At 42.6% G+C, this 20,966-nt stretch overlaps 1 protein-coding gene across 1 annotated transcript in view; it reads right to left on the bottom strand.

Moving 5' to 3' along the window:
• The window catches only part of cacna1ab (calcium channel, voltage-dependent, P/Q type, alpha 1A subunit, b), a 572,403-nt gene extending 557,704 nt beyond the window's left edge, over positions 1-14,699 (bottom strand). Inside the window, exon 1 of the mRNA XM_078234782.1 lies at positions 14,440-14,699. Coding sequence (XP_078090908.1) covers positions 14,440-14,699 — 260 coding nt within the window. The remainder of the gene's footprint in view (positions 1-14,439) is intronic.
• Between the last annotated feature and the right edge of the window lie 6,267 nt (positions 14,700-20,966).

The following is a 20,966-nucleotide window of genomic DNA, read 5'->3' as shown; positions in this document are numbered from 1 at the left end:
CTCAAAAAAAAAACCCCAGAAAGCCACAACTCAGGCCCCATCCCTGGCAGTACCCAACTGGCACTGCCTGATAGGCACTGCCCAGCTATGCCTCCAATAACCCGAGGGCTTCAATGTCGTCTCAGCCCCCTGGTGTAGCCATCACGCCTGGTCTCCACTAATGGAGACCAGTACTGATTCGCACCCATGTGATATTCCACCAGAGAGGTGGGAAAATTCCGGAAGTGAAAAAAGCTTGCCCTCAGGTAACTATTATCTTGCTGCATACTGAGCGCATTTGGTCCATTCATTAGAAACAAAAGGAGCAAAAACACTCAAACTCCCGGTAAACATGCAGAATGCATCTTGTATAATATCTTGATTATTGTCCATTCACAATTCTCTAATGAGATTGAAATCCAGTCAATCTCAAGCTAATCGCCTTGCACCCTTTCTGGGCGCAATCTGGTTTGCACCAGTAGAAAGGGGCTGGGACCATTGCAAACCGTTTGGTACTGTGCACGAAACCAATTTTTAGGCCCGCAAGCTATTTTCTGGATTTGACACAATCTGCACCAGCTGCGGTGAGGTCAGGAAATTGTCCCTGTTATTTCTTCAGGAACATGCATTGTGAAATTAGTGCTTAAAATAAAAATTCCCTCTTTGCAACTAAAACGGTAAATCATTGAGATTCTTGTTTTAGTTATGGATACTTCTTAAATTGCTGATTATGCTTTTTGAACCCAAACCTAAACCTAACCCACTCAATCTTCACCTCCATGCTCCCAGTCCTGAATCTGCTGACTGTTCCTATGGTGTGGTTCCACATATACTAGCAGCTCCCTGGGGATCCTATCTGTGCCTATTTATCACATGCTAGCGAAGACAGGGTCGACAGTTTATACACCATCAGAATGGAGTCCAATCCTTCCCTTACCCCAACATTCATGCACAAGGACTCCTCATCATTAAACAGCGATCTGGAACCGAAACTGGACTGATTTTGCCTCCTTTTCCTAGGGACACTGAATGAAATGGTTGCATCAGCCAACGTCAGATAATTCACACAGGCTGACTATTAAACCTGGAATTTCCAGTGCCATGCCACTGTGCATCTCATAGTCATAGAGGTTTACAGCATGGAAACAGGCCCTTTGGCCCAACTTGTCCATGCCGCCCAGTTTTTAACCACTAAGCTAGTCTCAATTGTCCACATTTGGCCCATATCCCTCTATACCCATGTAACTGTCTAATGCTTTTTAAAACACAAAATTCTACCCGTCTCTACTACTGCCTCTAACAGCTCGTTCCGCCCTCAGAGTGAAAAAAGCTTGCCCTCAGGTAACTATTATCTTGCTGCATACTGAGCGCATTTGGTCCATTCATTAGAAACAAAAGGAGCAAAAACACTCAAACTCCCAGTAAATATGCAGAATGCATCTTGTATAATATGTTGATTATTGTCCATTCACAATTCTTCTGCAACATGTCCTTTTATATTGGGAAATAAAGGGTGCAAAGTTCCAATGCAAAGTCTTGCTGTGCCACTCTTGCAGAAGACCTACTGCTTATAATGTTTTGGAAACAATGACATGTTGAAGCATTAGTAAATGCTGTAAAACAAAAAAATCAGGCGTGAGGGATTACTCAGTAATGCATCAACATACCACGTTATTGTCACAACACATACTCTACTCAGTAGACCAACTTAATCTTTACTGGAATGTTCTGCTCCTACTTACTTTTCAGTCCTAATCTATATGATGAAAAATAAAACCTTCTCTTGTCATTTGCAGCCATGAAAGAAAGTGTACTAATTAGGGAGAGCAGGGTATAGTTGTGGATTGCTGATAGATAAAAAGTTGAAATGTCATAGCAGGCAATAGATATCAGAGATATTTCAATGCTTTGACCTTATCTTTCCAGCATTTTAGTACTCATAATACTATTAAGTCATTACATTATTACGCAGGTCACTAACTTCCCACCTCCTGCTTAGCTACGTGCCAAGCAAGCCTGCTTGCTACTTCATGTGTCTCACAGCCATTACTCCTGGCTGACTCACTTTCCAATATCATTTGAACTGGAATTTAGAGCTGTTTTAATGGGAAAAAAGCAAGAATGAGAAACCAGACGCTATCAATATCCTCAGGAGTCAAACACCCAGGTGTGTTTTATTGGAGAGAAATATTCATGAACAGGGGAAAATAAATGGACATTAAAGTCAAATCTTCTGCTTTCTTTTTTAAAGCAAAGTGTTCCTGGTGCCAAGATATTTTAATATCAAATCAAAAGTGGTGCAGCATATTCATAATCCTCATAGGACATAGAACAGTACAGCACAGAACAGGCCCTTCGGCCCACGATGTTGCGCCGAGCTTTATCTGAAACCAAGATCAAGCTATCCCACTCCCTATCATCCTGGTGTGCTCCATGTGCCTATCCAATAACTGCTTAAATGTTCCTAAAGTGTCTGACTCCACTATCACTGCAGGCAGTCCATTCCACACCCCAACCACTCTCTGCGTAAAGAACCTACCTCTGATATCCTTCCTATATCTCCCACCACGAACCCTATAGTTATGCCCCCTTGTAATAGCTCCATCCACCCGAGGAAATAGTCTTTGAACGTTCACTCTATCTATCCCCTTCATCATTTTATAAACCTCTATCAAGTCTCCCCTCAGCCTCCTCCGCTCCAGAGAGAACAGCCCTAGCTCCCTCAACCTTTCCTCATAAGACCTACCCTCCAAACCAGGCAGCACCCTGGTAAATCTCCTCTGCACTCTTTCCAGCGCTTCCACATCCTTCTTATAGTGAGGTGACCAGAACTGCACACAATATTCCAAATGTGGTCGCACCAAGGTCCTGTACAGTTGCAGCATATCCCCACGGCTCTTAAACTCCAACTCCCTGTTAATAAAAGCTAACACACTATAGGCCTTCTTCACAGCTCTATCCACTTGAGTGGCAACCTTTAGAGATCTGTGGATATGGACCCCAAGATCTCTCTGTTCCTCCACAGTCTTCAGAACCCTACCTTTGACTCTGTAATCCACATTTAAATTAGTCCTACCAAAATGAATCACCTCACATTTATCAGGGTTAAACTCCATTTGCCATTTTTCATCTTTGCTATAATCCTCATGGTCCCACTCCACCCAATGTTTGTAACCTATTCCAGCTCCTATCCACTGTTCTTCCGATTCGAACATCCTGGGCATTCCATTTCTCTATACTTTCTTTTATTTATTCATTCATAGAATGTGGGTGCAAACAGAAAGGTACACCCAGTATTGCTGTTAGATAGGAAATTCCAGAATTTTGACCTAGTGACAATGAAGAAATGGGCTGAAGCAGGCCATGTCCATATGCAGCAAGACCGGAACAAAATGAAGACTTAGCCTGAAAGTGACATTCATGCCAAGCAATGACCATCTCCAACAGTTTAGAATCCAACTATCTCCCCTGGACATTTAATGGCAGAACCATCACTGAATCCCCTACTATCAACGTCCTGGGGGTTACCATTGATCAGAAACTGAACTGGACCAGCCATATAAATACTGTGGCTAGAAAAGCAGTTCAGCGCCTGTAAATACTTGCGGAGAACTCATCTTACTCCCAAAGCCTGTCCACCATGAGTCAGGAGTGTGATGGAATACTCTCCACTTATTTGGATGAGTTCAGCTCAACAACTCTCAAGAAGCTTGACACTATCCAGGACAAAGTAGCCTGCATTGATTGGCACCCCATCCACCACCTTAAAAATTCACTCCCTCCGTCACTGATGCATAGTGGCAGCAATGTGTGCCATCTACAAGATACACAGCAGCAACTTACCAAGTTTCCTTTGACACCATCTTCCAAATCTGTGACTACTACCATCTAGAAGCACAAAGCAGCAGATGCATAGGAACACCACCACCTGCAAATTCCACTCTAAGCCACACACCATCCTGACTTGGAACAGCAATATATTCACTGACACTGGGTCAAATTCCTGGAACTCTCCCTAACAGTACTGTGGGTGTACCTACACATTAATTGCAGCAGCTCACCACCACTTTCTCAAAGGCAATTAGGATAGACAATAAATGCTGGCCTCGTCAACAATGTCCACGTCCCGTGAAAGAATAAAAAAGAATATATTTTCAAGTCAGCATAGTGCATAATTTGGATGGGAACCTGGAGTTCTTAAACTGTTATTGGGATCTGCCATCATGGGCTGACACTATAAAACCCTTCATCAACACCCTTTTTCTCCACACCTTCAAAAGCACCTTGGTCTCCATTCTATTCATCTGTTTCAGTTAAGCATGTTTCTTCTTTGCAAAGCACTTTGAAATGTTTTACTGCATGCAATGTGCTATAGAAATGTAACCTATTAAAATGGTCCCATGGCAATGGTTTCACTGATGCTGACTGAGGGTGGTGTGGGGAAGGAGGCAGAATGGAGGTTAAAAACTGCTACCAGGTTTCTGGCTACTGATTATTATCCAGCAACTGTAAGATTTGTCAGGTGAGGACTAGATTGGGTTTGTCTATCACATTCCTTCATAATTAAGTAGCCTCCTTACAGTAAAAGAAAGATAACTTGAGAAAAATTTTGAACTGAAGGGTGGTTGCAAATGTGAAACTATCTCAGCGAGAAGTCAGAGCTCTAAGAGAAAAAAGGCAGGGAGAAAGAAACAACAGTTCACTGTGCTGACACAGGTCAGGGAGCCAGTTTAACTGAATTCTTCCCACCCCCCTCAGTTGTTCCAGCACACTCCCTGCAACAGTTGAGCAATTGAAGCACTGAATGAACTGATATGAAAAGGACAGGGGCTAACTAAAGGGAGCAAGGATAAAAATAAAATAGGTTAAATCTATCTCCACAAGGTCAGTGCTATATCCACTTTTGATAAACAAGGGTCAATGGACTCAAGACAGAAGGAAAATTACTTGCATTTGCATCTAGATGCTAAAAGAACCAAAATATTGCTTTGTGTGCCAATGCTGATGTTATCTTTATTTAGAGTCTGCTGTTGCCAAAAATTGTATTTTTAAAAAATAATAATTCCTTAAGGATTATCATAGCCACCAGGGAAAGGAATGTTAATACAGGGCGGCACGGTAGCACAGTGGTTAGCACTGCTGCTTCACAGCTCCAGGGTCCCGGGTTCGATTCCCGGCTCGGGTCACTGTCTGTGTGGAGTTTGCAAATTCTCCTCGTGTCTGCGTGGGTTTCCTCCGGGTGCTCCGGTTTCCTCCCACAGTCCAAAGATGTGCGGGTTAGGTTGATTGGCCAGGTTAAAAATTGCCCCTTAGAGTCCTGAGATGCGTAGGTTAGCGGGATTAGAGGGTAAATATGTGGGGGTGGGGTAGGGGTAGGGCCTGGGTGGAATTGTGGTCGGTGCAGACTCGATGGGCCGAATGGCCTCCTTCTGCACTGTAGGGTTTCTATGATTCTATGTTTCTATGATCATTGGTGGCTCTTTTCTGCTGAGATCAGTAGAGACATAATTTAACAAACTGATTTCAATTCAGAGAAAAAACACTTTTCTGCAGCTGCGATATTGGGCCCACAGATTCTGCATTGCTCAATTTTAAAGAAAAAAAAAGAGAACTTAATCAGGTTTTCAGGTAATTTTCATTCCCTTCAATGCATCATTTATCATTAAGCTTTGTAGTACTGGCAGAGGATCTTATGAAGGAACAGAAGCTGGAATTTTACTGGCCTGCCCGCCACAGGGTTTGGAACGGGCCTAGGGCAAAGCATGGGAAGGTCCGTTGACCTCGGGTGGGATTTTACGGTTTTGGGATGAGCACGGCTGTAAAATCCCACCCATAACATCTGATTTTATTTAGATTGCAAGTATTTTTTTTTCCCCCGGTTCACTTCCTTCTCCAGGTACAATTCTCACCTCTTGCTTTATCAAACATGTCTGTGTGTAGTTAATTTAATAGTATATCTGTGTTCATGCATCCAAGACACTGAAATCTGGAAAGTCCCAGGTTCATTTTCTGACCTGTTCTATGTTAACTGATTTCAACTTATGCAAGCCAGGGAGTAAGACAACCATAGCTGCTGCCCTAATTTCTGTTTACTGATCCAAACCATGAATGGTGCATAAACATTTGTGGATTTTGAACATTATCAGGCTGAGCAGGGTTACCCTCCACATAGAGTAGCCCACTAACAGATATCAAAACCTGGGGCCATCCCATTTCAAGTGGCTCAGTACCTACCTGGACAGAATGACACCAAGGGGAGATCTGCAAGGGAGGATACTTTGGGATTGTTAAATTAATACAGTATAAGACTAAGATGAAAAATTGATAATCAGACTAGCAGTTTCAATAATCATGATAGAGCTCTGAACTCTAAACTGTATACATAAAATAGACCAAATTACTCAAAGCACTGCCACACTACATGTGGAGAGGTTCAGCACACTGGGAACATCTATCATATCACTCCACTTACGTAGAGCCTTTCATGTTACAAAATGTTCCTCGACATGCTTTACATGCAGAGTGGTCAGGAAATAGGCTCATTACCACCTTCTCAAGGGCCATTAGGGATGGGCAATAAATAGTGGCCTTGTCAGCAATGCTCAAATCACATGAATGAGTAACCAAAAAAAAGGGAAGGTGACCAAAGGCATACTTGAAGAGGTAGGTTCTAAGGACAGGCAAGTTGCAGAAAAGGAATAGGCAGAAAATTGCAGAATGCAGAGGATTGAGATGGACAGTGAATCAGGGTTTGAAGAAAGAAGATCAGTGTTGTGAATCAGAGATAATTGCCGAGGTAGAGTTAACCATGGTGCTGTAGAAATTTGAAGAGGATGAGGATTTTGAAATAGATACATCAGGGGATTGGGAGTCAGTGGACAACAGGAATGATGAATTTGTGGGGCTTTTAATGAGATAATCACAGATAGAAAAAAAACAATCCCTTTTCGACAGTCCTATCAACTCAATATCTCTAGATAAAATTGGTCCATAGTCTCATTTTGTCTATTATTACTCCACATTTATCCTATAACACTAAAAAAGGGGTCAGGCTGCAAGAGAACAGGAATACACTGACAATACTCAGCACACCTGCAGGGTGTCAGGAGAACTCCCCATCTCTGATTGTTGTAATTATAATTTAAAGATTAAGACAAGTTGATAATTATGTTAAAAAGGCATACAGGATTCTAGGTTTTTATAAATAAAGGTATAGAGTACAAAAGCAAAAGTTTATAAATTACTGGTTAGGCCTCAGCTGGAGCATTACATCCAATTCTGTGAACCACACTACAAGAAGAATGTGAAAGACTTGAAAGAATACAGATGAAATTTATTAGAATGGCAGCAGACAAGAGGGACCAGTTAGGAGGAGATGGGGAAGCTGCTTCTCTTTAGAACAAAGAAGGTTATGGGGAGATTTAGTAAATGCTCAAAATTATAAAGGGCTTTGATAAGAGAAGATAGGGAGAAACTGTTTCCATTGATCATAGGATTGATAACTAGAAACTATATAAAATCTTGGGTTAGACTACTGCTAGAGTATTGACTGCAGTTCTGGAGTTTACATTATAGGAGGGATGAGATAGCACTGGAAAGGGTGCAGAGGAGATTTACCAGGATGTTGCCTGGGCTGGAGAGTTTTAGCAACAAAGAGAGATTGAATAGACCTGGGTTCGATTCCTGGCTTGGGTCACTGTCTGTGTGGAGTTTGCACATTCTCCTCGTATCTGCGTGGGTTTCCTCCGGGTGCTCCGGTTTCCTCCCACAGTCCAAAGATGTGCGGGTTAGGTTGATTGGCCATGCTAAAATTGCCCTTAGTATCCTGGGATGCGTAGGTTAGAGGGATTAGTGGGTAAATATGTAGGGATATGGGGGTAGGGCCTGGGTGGGATTGTGGTCGGCGCAGACTCGATGGGCCGAATGGCCTCATTCTGTGCTGTAGGGTTTCTAAGATTCTAACATTCTAAGAGTTTTCCTTGGAGCAGAGGAGACTGAGAGGGGATTTCTTTTGTTACTTCATCAGTTATGTCTATCTGACTCGCACTCAGATCTGAACTTGTGTCAAAGTAACTATTGGTACTCTACGTTTTTTTTTAAACCGTATCTTCGCTCCCAGACTGTTGTTACCCTTTTGGAGAACAGAGGAAGGATTTCTGAGCGGGTTTTCAGCGCGTTGAACCAGGCTGAATGCTCCTTCCGTGGCCAACAAGTCTTGGCAGTGGACTCAAACCCAGAGCTTTTGGTCAAGGGGTTAGGATGCTACCACTGTACCAGAACGTCTCCTGGTATGACTGAGACGTATCAAATCCCACCATGGCAGGTGGTTGAACTTGAATTCAATAAAAGATGTCTGGAATTAAGAATCTACTGATGACCATGTAGCCATTGTCGATTGTTGTAAAAACCCATCTGGTTCATTAATGTCCTTTAGGAAAGGAAATCTGCTGTCCTTATTCAGTCTGGCCTACATATGGCTCCAGAGCTACAGCAATGTGGTTGACTCTCAACTGTCCTCTGAAAAAGGCCAACTAGGGCTGGGCAATAAATGCTGTAAGAAGTCTCACAACACCAGGTTAAAGTCCAACAGGTTTATTTGGTAGCAAATACCATAAGCTTTCGGAGCAATGCTCCTTCGTCAGATCTGACGAAGGAGCATTGCTCCGAAAGCTTATGGTATTTGCTACCAAATAAACCTGTTGGACTTTAACCTGGTGTTGAGAGACTTCTTACTGTGCTTACCCCAGTCCAACGCCGGCATCTCCACATCAATAAATGCTGGCCAGCCAGTGACGCCCATGTCCCACAAATGAATAAAAACAGGGGACATAGATTAAGGCAAGGGGCAGGAGGTTTAGAGGAGTTGTGAGGAAAAGCATTTTGACCCAGAGTGGTGGGAGTCTAAAACTCACTGTCTGAAAGGGTGGCAAAGGCAGAGACCCTCATGACCAAATGTGCATTTGTGATGCCGGGACACACAAGGCAATGGGTCAAGTGCTGGGAAATGGGATTAGAATAGTTAGGTGGTTCATAGAAATCATAGAAACCCTACAGTGCAGAAGGAGGCCATTCGGCCCATCGAGTCTGCACCGACCACAATCCCACCCAGGCCCTACCCCCACATATTTACCCGCTAATCCCTCTAACCAACACATCTCAGGGGCAATTTTAACCTGGCCAATCAACCTAACCCGCACATCTTTGGACTGTGGGAGGAAACCGGAGCACCCGGAGGAAACCCACGCAAACACGAGGAGAATGTGCAAACTCCACACAGACAGTGACCCAAGCCGGGAATCGAACCCGGGACCCTGGAGCTGTGAAGCAGCAGTGCTAACCACTGTGCTACCGTGCCACCCCCTGTGCTACCGTGCCGCCCACTGTGCTACCGGTTGTTTTTGACCGGCACAGACACAATAGCTGAAGGCCCATTTCTGTGCGAATACCACAAAGATTTTTTTTAAAAAACAAAACAGCAAGTTAGGATCTGGAATGGACCACCAGAAATATAATGGAAAAAAGTGAAATAGTAATTATCAAAAGGGAATTAGATTTATACTTGAAAAAGACAATGGAGATAAGGCCAAGGATTGGTAGTTAAATGGCTCTGTCAAACAAGTGTGTTGATGAAGGTAAGGCAGTTGATGTCATATACATGGATTTTAGTAAGGCGTTTGATAAGGTCCCCCATGGTCGGCTTATGATGAAAGTAAGGAGGTGTGGGATAGAGGGAAAGTTGGCCGATTGGATAGGTAACTGGCTGTCTGATCGAAGACAGAGGGTGGTGGTGGATGGAAAAGTTTCGGATTGGAGGCAGGTTGCTAGCGGAGTGCCACAGGGATCAGTGCTTGGTCCTCTGCTCTTTGTGATTTTTATTAATGACTTAGAGGAGGGGGCTGAAGGGTGGATCAGTAAATTTGCTGATGACACCAAGATTGGTGGAGTAGTGGATGAGGTGGAGGGCTGTTGTAGGCTGCAAAGAGACATAGATAGGATGCAAAGCTGGGCTGAAAAATGGCAAATGGAGTTTAACCCTGATAAATGTGAGGTGATTCATTTTGGTAGGACTAATTTAAATGTGGATTACAGGGTCAAAGGAAGGGTTCTGAAGACTGTGGAAGAACAGAGAGATCTTGGGGTTCATATCCACAGATCTCTAAAGGTTGCCATTCAAGTGGATAGAGCTGTGAAGAAAGCCTATAGTGTGTTAGCTTTTATTAACAGGGGGTTGGAGTTTAAGAGCCGTGGGGTTATGCTGCAACTGTACAGGACCTTGGTGAGACCACATTTGGAATATTGTGTGCAGTTCTGGTCACCTCACTATAAGAAGGATGTGGAAGCGCTGGAAAGAGTGCAGAGGAGATTTACCAGGATGCTGCCTGGTTTGGAGGGTAGGTCTTATGAGGAAAGGTTGAGGGAGCTAGGGCTGTTCTCTCTGGAGCGGAGGAGGCTGAGGGGAGACTTAATAGAGGTTTATAAAATGATGAAGGGGATAGATAGAGTGAACGTTCAAAGACTATTTCCTCGGGTGGATGGAGCTATTACAAGGGGGCATAACTATAGGGTTCGTGGTGGGAGATATAGGAAGAATATCAGAGGTAGGTTCTTTACGCAGAGAGTGGTTGGGGGGTGGAATGGACTGCCTGCAGTGATAGTGGAGTCAGACACTTTAGGAACATTTAAGCGGTTATTGGATAGGCACATGGAGCACACCAGGATGATAGGGAGTGGGATAGCTTGATCTTGGTTTCAGATAAAGCTCGGCACAACATTGTGGGCCGAAGGGCCTGTTCTGTGCTGCACCATGTTCTATGTTCTAGCTGTCACAGGAACAGTGGGTTGAATAGCCTCTTTCTGTGCTGCATGATTCTGAAATTACAGAATTTAGCAATAACTCTGTGATCAATTGATACACAAGGGTTTTTTTCTTCATCATTCATGGGGATGTACATGTCGCGGGCTAGGCCAGCATATATTGCCCATCGGGAGGTGGGGGGTGAGCTGCTCCTTGAACCTCTGCAGCTCATGTGGTGTAGGTACACCCACAGTGCTGTTAGAGAGAGAGTTCCAGGATTTTGGCCCACAGTGACAGTGAAGGAACGGCAATATATTTCAAGTACCCAGCAGAGGTCGTTAATGTTATGAAGGAGGCAAGACAGACATAGAAGAGATGGTTCTATTTGTAGGCGTGTCCAAAACTAGGAGCCACAACTACAAGCGCCACCAATAAATCCAATAGGGAGTTCAAGAGAAGCTTCTTTGCTCAGGGTGATAAGGTTATAGAAATTGATACTACATGGAGGGGTTGAGCATATAACATAGATGCATTTAAGGGGAAGATAGATTAACACATGAGGGAGAAAGGAATAGAAGGCTAAATTTTTAGGATTAGATTAAGAGGGGCAGGAGGAGGCTTGTGTGGAGCATAAACACTGTAGTGACCAATTGAATCTTTTTCTGAGATGTAGACTGCACATGACTATGAATTTGGACTTCTCTTTTCAATAGAAAATTTATCATTCAAGTTAATTTTTCAAAATTAGGAAATTTGGTCATGGAAAATAATTTTCCATAAAAAAAGTTTAAATTCAAGGGAGTGCAAAACAAGAGTTGGGACATAGAAGACCACATCAAGTGTAATAGAGCTGCAAATTAAATTAATCAAGGAAGATGCAGCAAGTGAATAAGACAAGTGAAGCAATTATGAGTGTCTTTAAGACAGAGATAGACAGGTTCTTGATGAATAAGGGGATCAGGGGTTATGGGGAAAAGGCAGTAGAATGGGGATGAGAAAAATATCAGCCATGATTGAATGGCGGAGCAGACTCGATGGGCCAAGTGGCCTAATTCTGCTCATATGTCTAATGGTCATATACAAATGGGATTGAAAGATATGAGAAAATGTATAAATTGGGGCTAATTTATCAAAAGAAATGTCAATATTGTTGATCTTAATAATCTTTCTATTAGCATTTTTCAGAACTAAATTTAAATCATTTATATTCATACACATAATCCGACATATAGTTTGCACTAATACTTAGAAAATTGTGCTTTGTGCAAATTTTAAGATAGCTCAAATTTTTCAGCAAATCAGTACAAGTAGGTAGTGGAAGTGTGATTTCTGCAAAACTTTACATTATCCACTTATGTTGCTGCCTTTCACCAAACATTGCACTAACTTCTACCAGTTACTCCATTTTACCTTAAGTAACACCATTGTGCTCCATTATTAAACTGAACATTTAACAGATAATATATTTTATTAAAAAAAGGACACTTGTAAATCCCCAAAAGTCATACAGCATTGAGGCAGAAGTACAATTTAAAACATACACTCCCTTTGCAATCTTGATGGACCATATAATATCACACTGCAGAACATTAGGAGCAAATCAGCAATGTTTAAAAGAGAGTGGTTGAAGTGAATACTATTGACACGTTCAAGAGAAAGCTAAATAAGCATTAGATGGAGAAGGGAATAGCTGATTACAAGAGTAGATTTAGATGTGGAAAGATGGGAGGAGGCTCATAAACACCGGCATGGGCTGATTGGACCAAATTACCTGTTCTGTGCCATTTATCCTATGTATATAATCCTGTGGAACACAGATATTAGTTAGCTACCCAATTACAGGTATGTATACCCGATTAAACCGGTGCCATGGCACAATTCAAAATTAGCAATTCAATTTATACAGCACTTGCTATTTACAAAGTAATATTTCAGAACAGGTCAGTGACTAGGAAGTGAGTATCTAGCAGAAGAGAAGCAGTAAACGAGTAGGTAGGATCAGGGTCAAAAGCCAGGAGGCATTTGAAAGATGAAGTTGAACGGGTGTGTAAACTTTGGAGGGAATGTGGGCAAACAGGCCCAGAGGGTGGACAAATAGCAATTGAAAATGAAACTGGCAACAGTAGAACAAGAAGCAGGCGGCTAAATGTACTGGAGGTATGGTGGAGGAGAGCTCAGAGAAATTAAGGGCCAAGGCTATGAGGGATTGTGTGTGTGTGTGTGTGTGGGGGAGGAGAAGAGGGAGAGAAGAATGGGGAACAAGGAATCTTAAAAATTAATTCTCTGGCACAAAAACCCAAGCAAAGTACAGAGGTCGATCTTAATGCAGGTAAAAACATGGAATTACAAGGAAACATGAGAAATTCAGTCACCAAAATAATAATATGATGGATTAATTATGAAGGGGATGAGGGATAACAGTGGAGGCAGGCAATTGTGCAGAGATAAAACAAAATTGACTTGGGGGAAATGTTTGATGTAGTGCTTTAGATACCTGGCCTTTCACCTCTGAGGCTTTGGTTCAAATCCAGCCCAGAATGATAGGATGAAAGTTTCTTCTATTTATTGGTTGTAAAAGTCCCATGTGAAATCAATCAGTTTGACGGTCTCAATCTACTTCTTCATAAAACTAATTTGAGAGAAAAAAAAGCGCACAGGTCAGTTGGCAGTATGTGGGAGGAAGGATGGGGAAGGAAATCAAATGTGCAATTGGGGCTGCTTTTCTGAAATTAGAGCAGAGTATCTGTGCAATGCCTGATCTGAAATGCAGATCTTACATCCACTGATTTCTAGTCTGCACCAAAAAAGGCAGTGCACAATTTCCAGAACATGGGTAAAAAATATGGTCTCCAAATAATAGAGGCAATTTAAACTTAACCAACCTTTAGAAATCCCAGTGAGAGAAATGTGTTTTTTTTCCCCCCCATTCTACTCCAAGGTGCATGTGCATTAAAAAAACTATCGAGGTGCTGGTTAGGATCTTGTACAGTATAGACTCTAATCAATTTGTGCATCTTATCTGTATGATCATGTGTCCAGTGGAGCGCATGTGACTATGTGAACACACGCATGAAAAAAAATCCTATTCATCACCCCAACCGCTCTGAATGGTTCCTTAAAATAGGTACAGTCCCACGTCAGCAACACCAGTTAATGCATCCCTCTCCCATCAGGCATTTAACCAGCTCAGAATCACTACAAAAACAAAGTCTGCAATTACATACAAATAAAGGCTTCCATAATTTATTCAAAGGAAAAAGCAACGATTGGGCAGAGGAATAATGACAATTATAAATATTTGCAAATGGCTGTAGATATTCCCTCAAAGTGAAATTGCCTGCATCACAGGATGTGGAGGAATTTTTAAGCATAGCAATATTTTTAGTGTTTGGTTTTATTTTGGGGTTTTTTTTTTGCAAATAGTCCTCTGACTGCAATGGCAGTGCAATCGCCATCCAATTTACATGAAGGGCCAGTCACACAGCAAATGCTGCCATTACACCAGTGAAACTGACATTATGCTATCATTTACACCAGCGAAACTGACATCTGTACTTTCCAGTGTGAAATTAACATCGTTTTGATTTATCAATCGATTGAAAGAATTGCTGGCATGCAGTACGTTAAAATATATCAATAAAATTAGACAAAATAAAAAAGGATATGGCCATTCAGTGATCTTTTTGGCATATTTTCTTACAAAGTTGTCTTCACTGAAGAGAAAGAGAGATCTGTTAACTGTGAAGCAGTTTTGTCGGACTGGAATGGGATTGTAGAGAGCCATGGTCCGGGCTCTTTGGGCCATCGACTGCTTGTACATCCTCTGAGGTGCCCCTGGCGGTCCGCCCTGGCGGCTGCCGCCGCGTCCTGCGCCTCCTTGACCGGGTCCATACCTGGCCGGCACCTCGTCTCCAAATCTCGCCATTCTATAAACAGATGCCAAAGATCACCATTCAGTAGAGAAATACGGCAACTCCACATTACATCCCATCTGTTCCAATACCGGTGCACATGCAATTAGTTTAGCTTTTTTTCCTGATTTTTTTTTCAGTTTTTCATTGTCCAGCGCGTTATTCCTTCATAAGACTGGATCATTTGCAAACGTAAGAAATAATTTTCCCCCTCTTGTGTCAAAAATCAGATCCGATATTTTCTCGGTCGTTTTTGCATCTGCAGTTTTTTTATTCTCCCGATCGCCTTTGCATCATCTGCATCTCAAAGCTGTAGAATCCCAGAGTAAAATCCACACAGCCTCCCAAGCAAACATCCACCATCTACTCATGCCTTTCATCGGCTTCCTTCAGATACTGCATCGCCAAACATTTTTCGTTCTCTCTCAGGTCTTTATATTAATCAGAATCTAGGGTGCAAGTGCCCGATCGACTGGCTAAGCGTGAGCAATGGGGAGCATCTGATCAGATTAATGCAGCCAACCAACAGCCCACAGCATCAAAGCTAGCCACATGATTCCTACTGCCCAATGAGGGACCAAAACCCAGATTTTATTCAAAAAAGCTTAGGGAGAGGAAAGCCAACAAATTTTCATTCCCCCCTTTTAAAAAAAGGATCCACCCCACCATTGCCTGATTTGGGAGGAGAGTGAAGCAAAATTGGATGTTAAGATATCAACTGGCAACATCACTAAGTGGTCAAACACCAGGTTATTAGTCCCTTAAATGTAGATTATTCACTGACCCAGATTTTGTCATGCCAAGAAAAGCAGTTCCAGCACTTTGTATTAACGTTTGGTTAATGTAGGGTGTTTCTTTTTTTCCTATTCACCCCTTCCTCCATAAAACCACTCGCAGTTCCAAGGCATGTACTTCACCATAGTGCGTAATCTTATATTTACATTACATATCCTTGACACAATATTTCTACTTCCCAGCCACTCAGAAGCCACCATGTCTCAACATTTTCTTGATTTGCCCTTTAATCCCCAGCCTGTTCACTAGCTCAATGTGGTATTCATTCAACTTTTTAAAAAAGTGTTAATTACATATTAATTGCTTTGCCTGACAACCTGTTCTACATTCACATAACTCTGGTGAGACAAAGTCTTTCTAATCTCAATCATTTCATCAATTGGTTAATTTTATATCTTTGATTTCTACATCCGTCTTCTAAATTAAATAATCTGCTTTCTTCCACACTATCCATTCCTTTCAGAATTTTAAGAATTTCAATGATATGCTGGCCCTTTCTTAATCATTTATCGTGCAAATAAGAAGCAGAACTCCAATTCCTGAAGTTCCCCTTCAGTCATGGACTTTTAATGTGCTTTCCTATTGGCTAACAAAATGTTATGGATAATAGGCTTGTAAAATAAATTACCTGGTAAGACCAAAGCAACATAAAAACAGGAATTTGGAGCAGAGAAGGCCAAATGGCCCCTTGAGCCTGCTCTGCCATTTGATAAGATCAATGCTGAGCTGATTGTGGTCTGTAACTTCCTGTCTACCCCCAATTCTCACTGACTCTCTTGTCAGTCAAGAATCAAACTCACATAGCCTTAAAAATATTCAATGACGCAGCCTCCACTGTTCTCTAGGGAAGAGAATGTCAGATTCATAGCCCTCAGAGGAAAATAATTCTCCTCATCTTAGTCTCCAATGGGAGACCCCTTATAATTATTCTGTGGTCTCTAGTTTTAGTTTCTCTCAAGGGCAAACATCCTTTTAGCGTACAGCCTGTCAAGTTCCTTCAGATGTGGAGATGAGTTGGTGTCTTTGTGCCCTGTTTGTGATCAGAACTCCCACTCACCTGACGAAGGAACAGCCTGTTCCAAAAGCTAGTGGCTTTTGCTACCAAATAAACCTGTTGGACTTTAACCTGGTGTTGTTAAACTTCTTACGAAGTTCCTTCAGGCATAGTAGTTAGCATAGCTACCTCACAGCACCAGGAACCTGGGTTCAATTCTAGCCTTGGGTGGCTGTGCACGTTCTCCCCGTGTCTGCATGGGCTTCCTCCGGGTGCTCCAGTTTTCCCCCACAGGTAAGGTGGATTGGCCATGCTAAATTGCCACTTAGTGCCCAAGATGTGTAGGCTAGGGGGATTAGAGGGGTAAAATATATGTGGTTACGGGGATAAGATCTGGGTGGGATGCTCTGTCGGAGAGTAGGTGCAGACTCGATGGGCTGAATAGCCTCCTTCTACAATGAAGGGATTCTATGATTCTATTAATTCAGTAAGATCACACCTCATTTTTCTAATCTCCAATGGATACAGACCCAACTTGTCCAACTTTTCCTTATAATCATCCCAAGAAACAGTTGAATTAACCTCTCAACTACTTATGTTAGTATATCCTTTCTTAAATAAGGAGATATAAATTGTACACAGTACTCCAGATATGATCCACCTAACCCACCAAATCTCCCAGAAATACAATGCACAAACCTACTGATGACATAGCTATCACAATTTCAAATGCCTGTGTTAATTCACTGAGTAAGAAGTCTCACAACACCAGGTTAAAGTCCAACAGGTTTATTTGGTAGCAAAAGCCACTAGCTTTCGGAGCGCTGCCCCTTCGTCAGGTGAGTGGGATTTCAGTTCACAAACAGGGCATATAAAGACACAAACTCAATTTACAAAATAATGGTTGGAATGCGAGTCTTTACAGGTAATCAACTCTTAAAGGTACAGACAATGTGCGTGGAGAGAGGGTTAAGCACAGGTTAAAGAGATGTGTATTGTCTCCAGCCAGGACAGTTAGTGAGATTTTGCAAGCCCAGGCAAGTCATGGGGGTTACAGATAGTATGACATGAACCCAAGATCCCGGTTGAGGCCGTCCTCATGTGTGCGGAACTTGGCTATCAGTCTCTGCTCAGCGACTCTGCGCTGTCCTGTGTCGTGAAGGCCGCCTTGGAGAACGCTTACCCGAAGATCAGAGGCCGAATGTCCGTGACCACTGATGTGTTCCCCAACAGGAAGAGAACACTCTTGCCTGGTGATTGTCGAGCGGTGTTCATTCATCTGTTGTCGTAGGCGTCTGCATGGTCTCCCCAATGTACCACGCCTCAATTTTGTAAATTGAGTTTGTGTCTTTATTTGCCCTGTTTGTGAACTGAAATCCCACTCACCTGATGAAGGAGCAGCGCTCCGAAAGCTAGTGGCTTTTGCTACCAAATAAACCTGTTGGACTTTAACCTGGTGTTGTGAGACTTCTTACTGTGTTTATCCCAGTCCAACGCCGGCATCTCCACATCATTAATTCACAGATACAGAACTTCTCAATTTCCAGAATCCATTTTAAAGTTAAGAAAATAAGACGCAAAAGGCTAGTCAATCCATTTGGTCACCTCCTTCTATAATGCAGTTGAAATCCGCCCCATTAAAGATTCACACCTCCCATTTAATGTCCTGAGAAAGATTTTGCATGAATGCTTCATAACCAGCAACGGTTCTGAAATAAAATTCATAAGGAGGCAAACTTATCCAAAGTCAACTTTGGCATGAAAGCAATGAATGAACAGTAGAGGACAGAAAAAAGTATTAAGTTTAGTTCTTTCAAATATTTAATGATAAATAGACAACGTCTTCAATTTAACTGTCAATAAAATCACTGTGAACAGAGTTTCCCATTACTTCTCTCAGTTATATTGACAGCACAAAGTTGGCTGGTACCTTGTCAATGCACAGGTGACTGTTTAGTTTTCTGTTTAGTCATCAATCCACCAATCATTCAATAATGTATAAATACAGACAAACACACATATATATATACATTCTTTTTATTCATTCAAGGGATATGAGCATCACTGCCTAGGCTGGCATTTATTGCCCATCCCTAATTGTCCTTGAGAAGGTGTGGTGAGTTGCAGTCCATCTCCTGTAGGTACGTCTACAGTGCTGTTAAGGAGGGAATTCCAGGATTTTGACCCAGCAGCAGTGAAGGAACATAGAACCAAGTCAGGATGATTTGCGGTTTGGAGGAGAACTTTCAAGTGGTGGTGTTCCCACGTATCTGCTGCCTTTGTCCTTCTAAATGATAGTATGGGTTTGGAAAGTGCTGCCTAAAAAGCCTTTGTGAGTTTCTGCAGTGCATCTTGTAGATGGTATGCACTGCTGCTACTATGCAGTGGTGATAAAGGGAGTGAATGTTTGTGGATGGGGTGCCAATTAAGCAGGCTGGTTTGTCCTGGATGATGTCTAGCTTCTTGAGTGTTGTTGGAACTATAGAGGGAGTACAGCGAAGGTTTACCAGGTTGATTCCTGGGATGGCAGGACTGTCACATGAGGAGAGACTAAGTCGGTTAGGTTATATTCACTGGAGTTTAAAAGAATGAGAGGGGATCTCAAAGAAATTTACAAAATTCTAACAGGATTAGACAGTGAGAAAGACTGTTCCCGATAGTGGGGGAATCCAGAACTAGGAGTCATAGTTTAAGGATAAGGGGTAAACCCTTTAGAAATGTCTTCACCCAGAGAGTGGTGAATGTGTGGAATTCACTACCACAGAAAGTCGTTGAGTCCAAAATAGTATCTGATTTCAAGAAGAAATTAGATATAGCTCTTGGGGCTAAAGGGATCAAGGGATATGGGGGAAGGGGGGATCAGGATATTGAATTTGATGATCAGTCATGATCACAATGAATGGCCGAGCAGGCTTGAAGGGCCAAATGGCCTATACCTGCTTTTAGTTCCAATGTTTCTATTACACTCCTGATTTGTGCCTTTAGATGTTGGACAGGCTTTGGGGAGTCACGAGATGGGTTCCTAGGCTCTGACCTGCTCTCGAAGTCACAGTAGTTATATGGCTGGTCCAGTTCAGTTTCTGGTCAAAGGTAACCCCCAGGATGTTGATAGTGAGGGATTCAGCAATGATAATGCCATTGACTGTCAAGCTGCAATGTTAGATTCCCTCTTGTTGGAAATAGTTACTGCCTGCTATATGTATGGCATGAATGTTACTTGCCACTTGTCAGACCAGGCCTGGATATTGTGCAGGTCTTGCTGCTTTTGGACACGGACTGCTTCAGTATCTGAGGAATCGTGAATGGTGCTGAACATTGTGCAAACATCCTGACTTCTGACCTTAAAATGGAGGGCAGATCATTGATGAAGCAGCTGTAGCTGGTTAGGCCAAGGACACTGATGCGCGACAATTAAGCACGTGGAACCAAGGCTTCGATATTGAAGGCTTTTATTGTGTAACAATGGAACTACTAACACGAATACACCAGTTCAGACTGAAGGGGTCCTGCCGGAGCAGAGGGTCTTATACCTCGCCACCGGAGGCGGGACCCCACTGGAATGTGCCATGATAACACTTATAACAGGTAAACACCCTAACCCAACAACATTGTACAACCCCCACAGTAACAACACCCTAGCCCAACAGTAACATAATAACAACCCCCAGTGGTGAACCAACGATGGTTCACCACAGACACTACCTGGAAAAACTCCTGCAGTGATGTCGTGGAGCTGAGATGATTGACCTCCAACAACTACAACCATCTTCCTTTGTGCTGGGCATGACTCCAACCAGCAAAAAGATTTCCCCTGATTCCCAGTGACTCCAGTTTTGCTAGGGTGCCTTGCTGCCATACTTGGTCAAATGTAGCCTTGACGTTAAGGGCAGTCACTCTCACCTCACCTCTAGAGTAAAGCTCTTTTGTCCATGTTTGAACCAAGGCTGTGATGAGGTCAGAAACTGAGTGGCACTGGCGGAACACAAATTGAGCATAAATGAGCAGGTTATTGCTGAGCAAGTGCCGCTTGATAGCACTGTCAATGGCCCCTTCTATTACTTTACTGATGAATGAGAGTAAACTGATTGACTGGGTTGGATTTGTCCTGCTTTTTACATAAAGCACATACCTGGGCAATTTTCCATATTGCTGGGTAGATGCCAGTGTTACAGCTGTACTGAACAGCTAAGCTAGGGACACGGCAAGTATAGCACAGGTCTTCAGTACTCTTGTCGCAATATTGTCAGGGCCCATGGCCCATACCCATAATGTTGCAAGTTTTGCACTGATGTGCTGGGCACCCCCATCATTGAAGATGGGGATATTTGTGGAATCTCCTCCAACAATAAGTTTTTAAATTGTCCACCACTATGCATGGCCGAATGTGGCAGGACTGCAGAGTTTAGGTCTGATCCCTTGGTTGTGGAATTGCTTAGCTCTGTCTATCACTTGCTGCTTATACTATTTGGCATGCAAGTAGTCCTATGGTGTA

The sequence above is a fragment of the Mustelus asterias genome, chromosome 19, assembly GCF_964213995.1.
Source record: "Mustelus asterias chromosome 19, sMusAst1.hap1.1, whole genome shotgun sequence".
In the NCBI taxonomy this organism is placed as follows: domain Eukaryota; kingdom Metazoa; phylum Chordata; class Chondrichthyes; order Carcharhiniformes; family Triakidae; genus Mustelus; species Mustelus asterias.
Note: the sequence above shows the minus strand (reverse complement) of the source record. Positions and strands in the feature narration are given on the sequence as shown.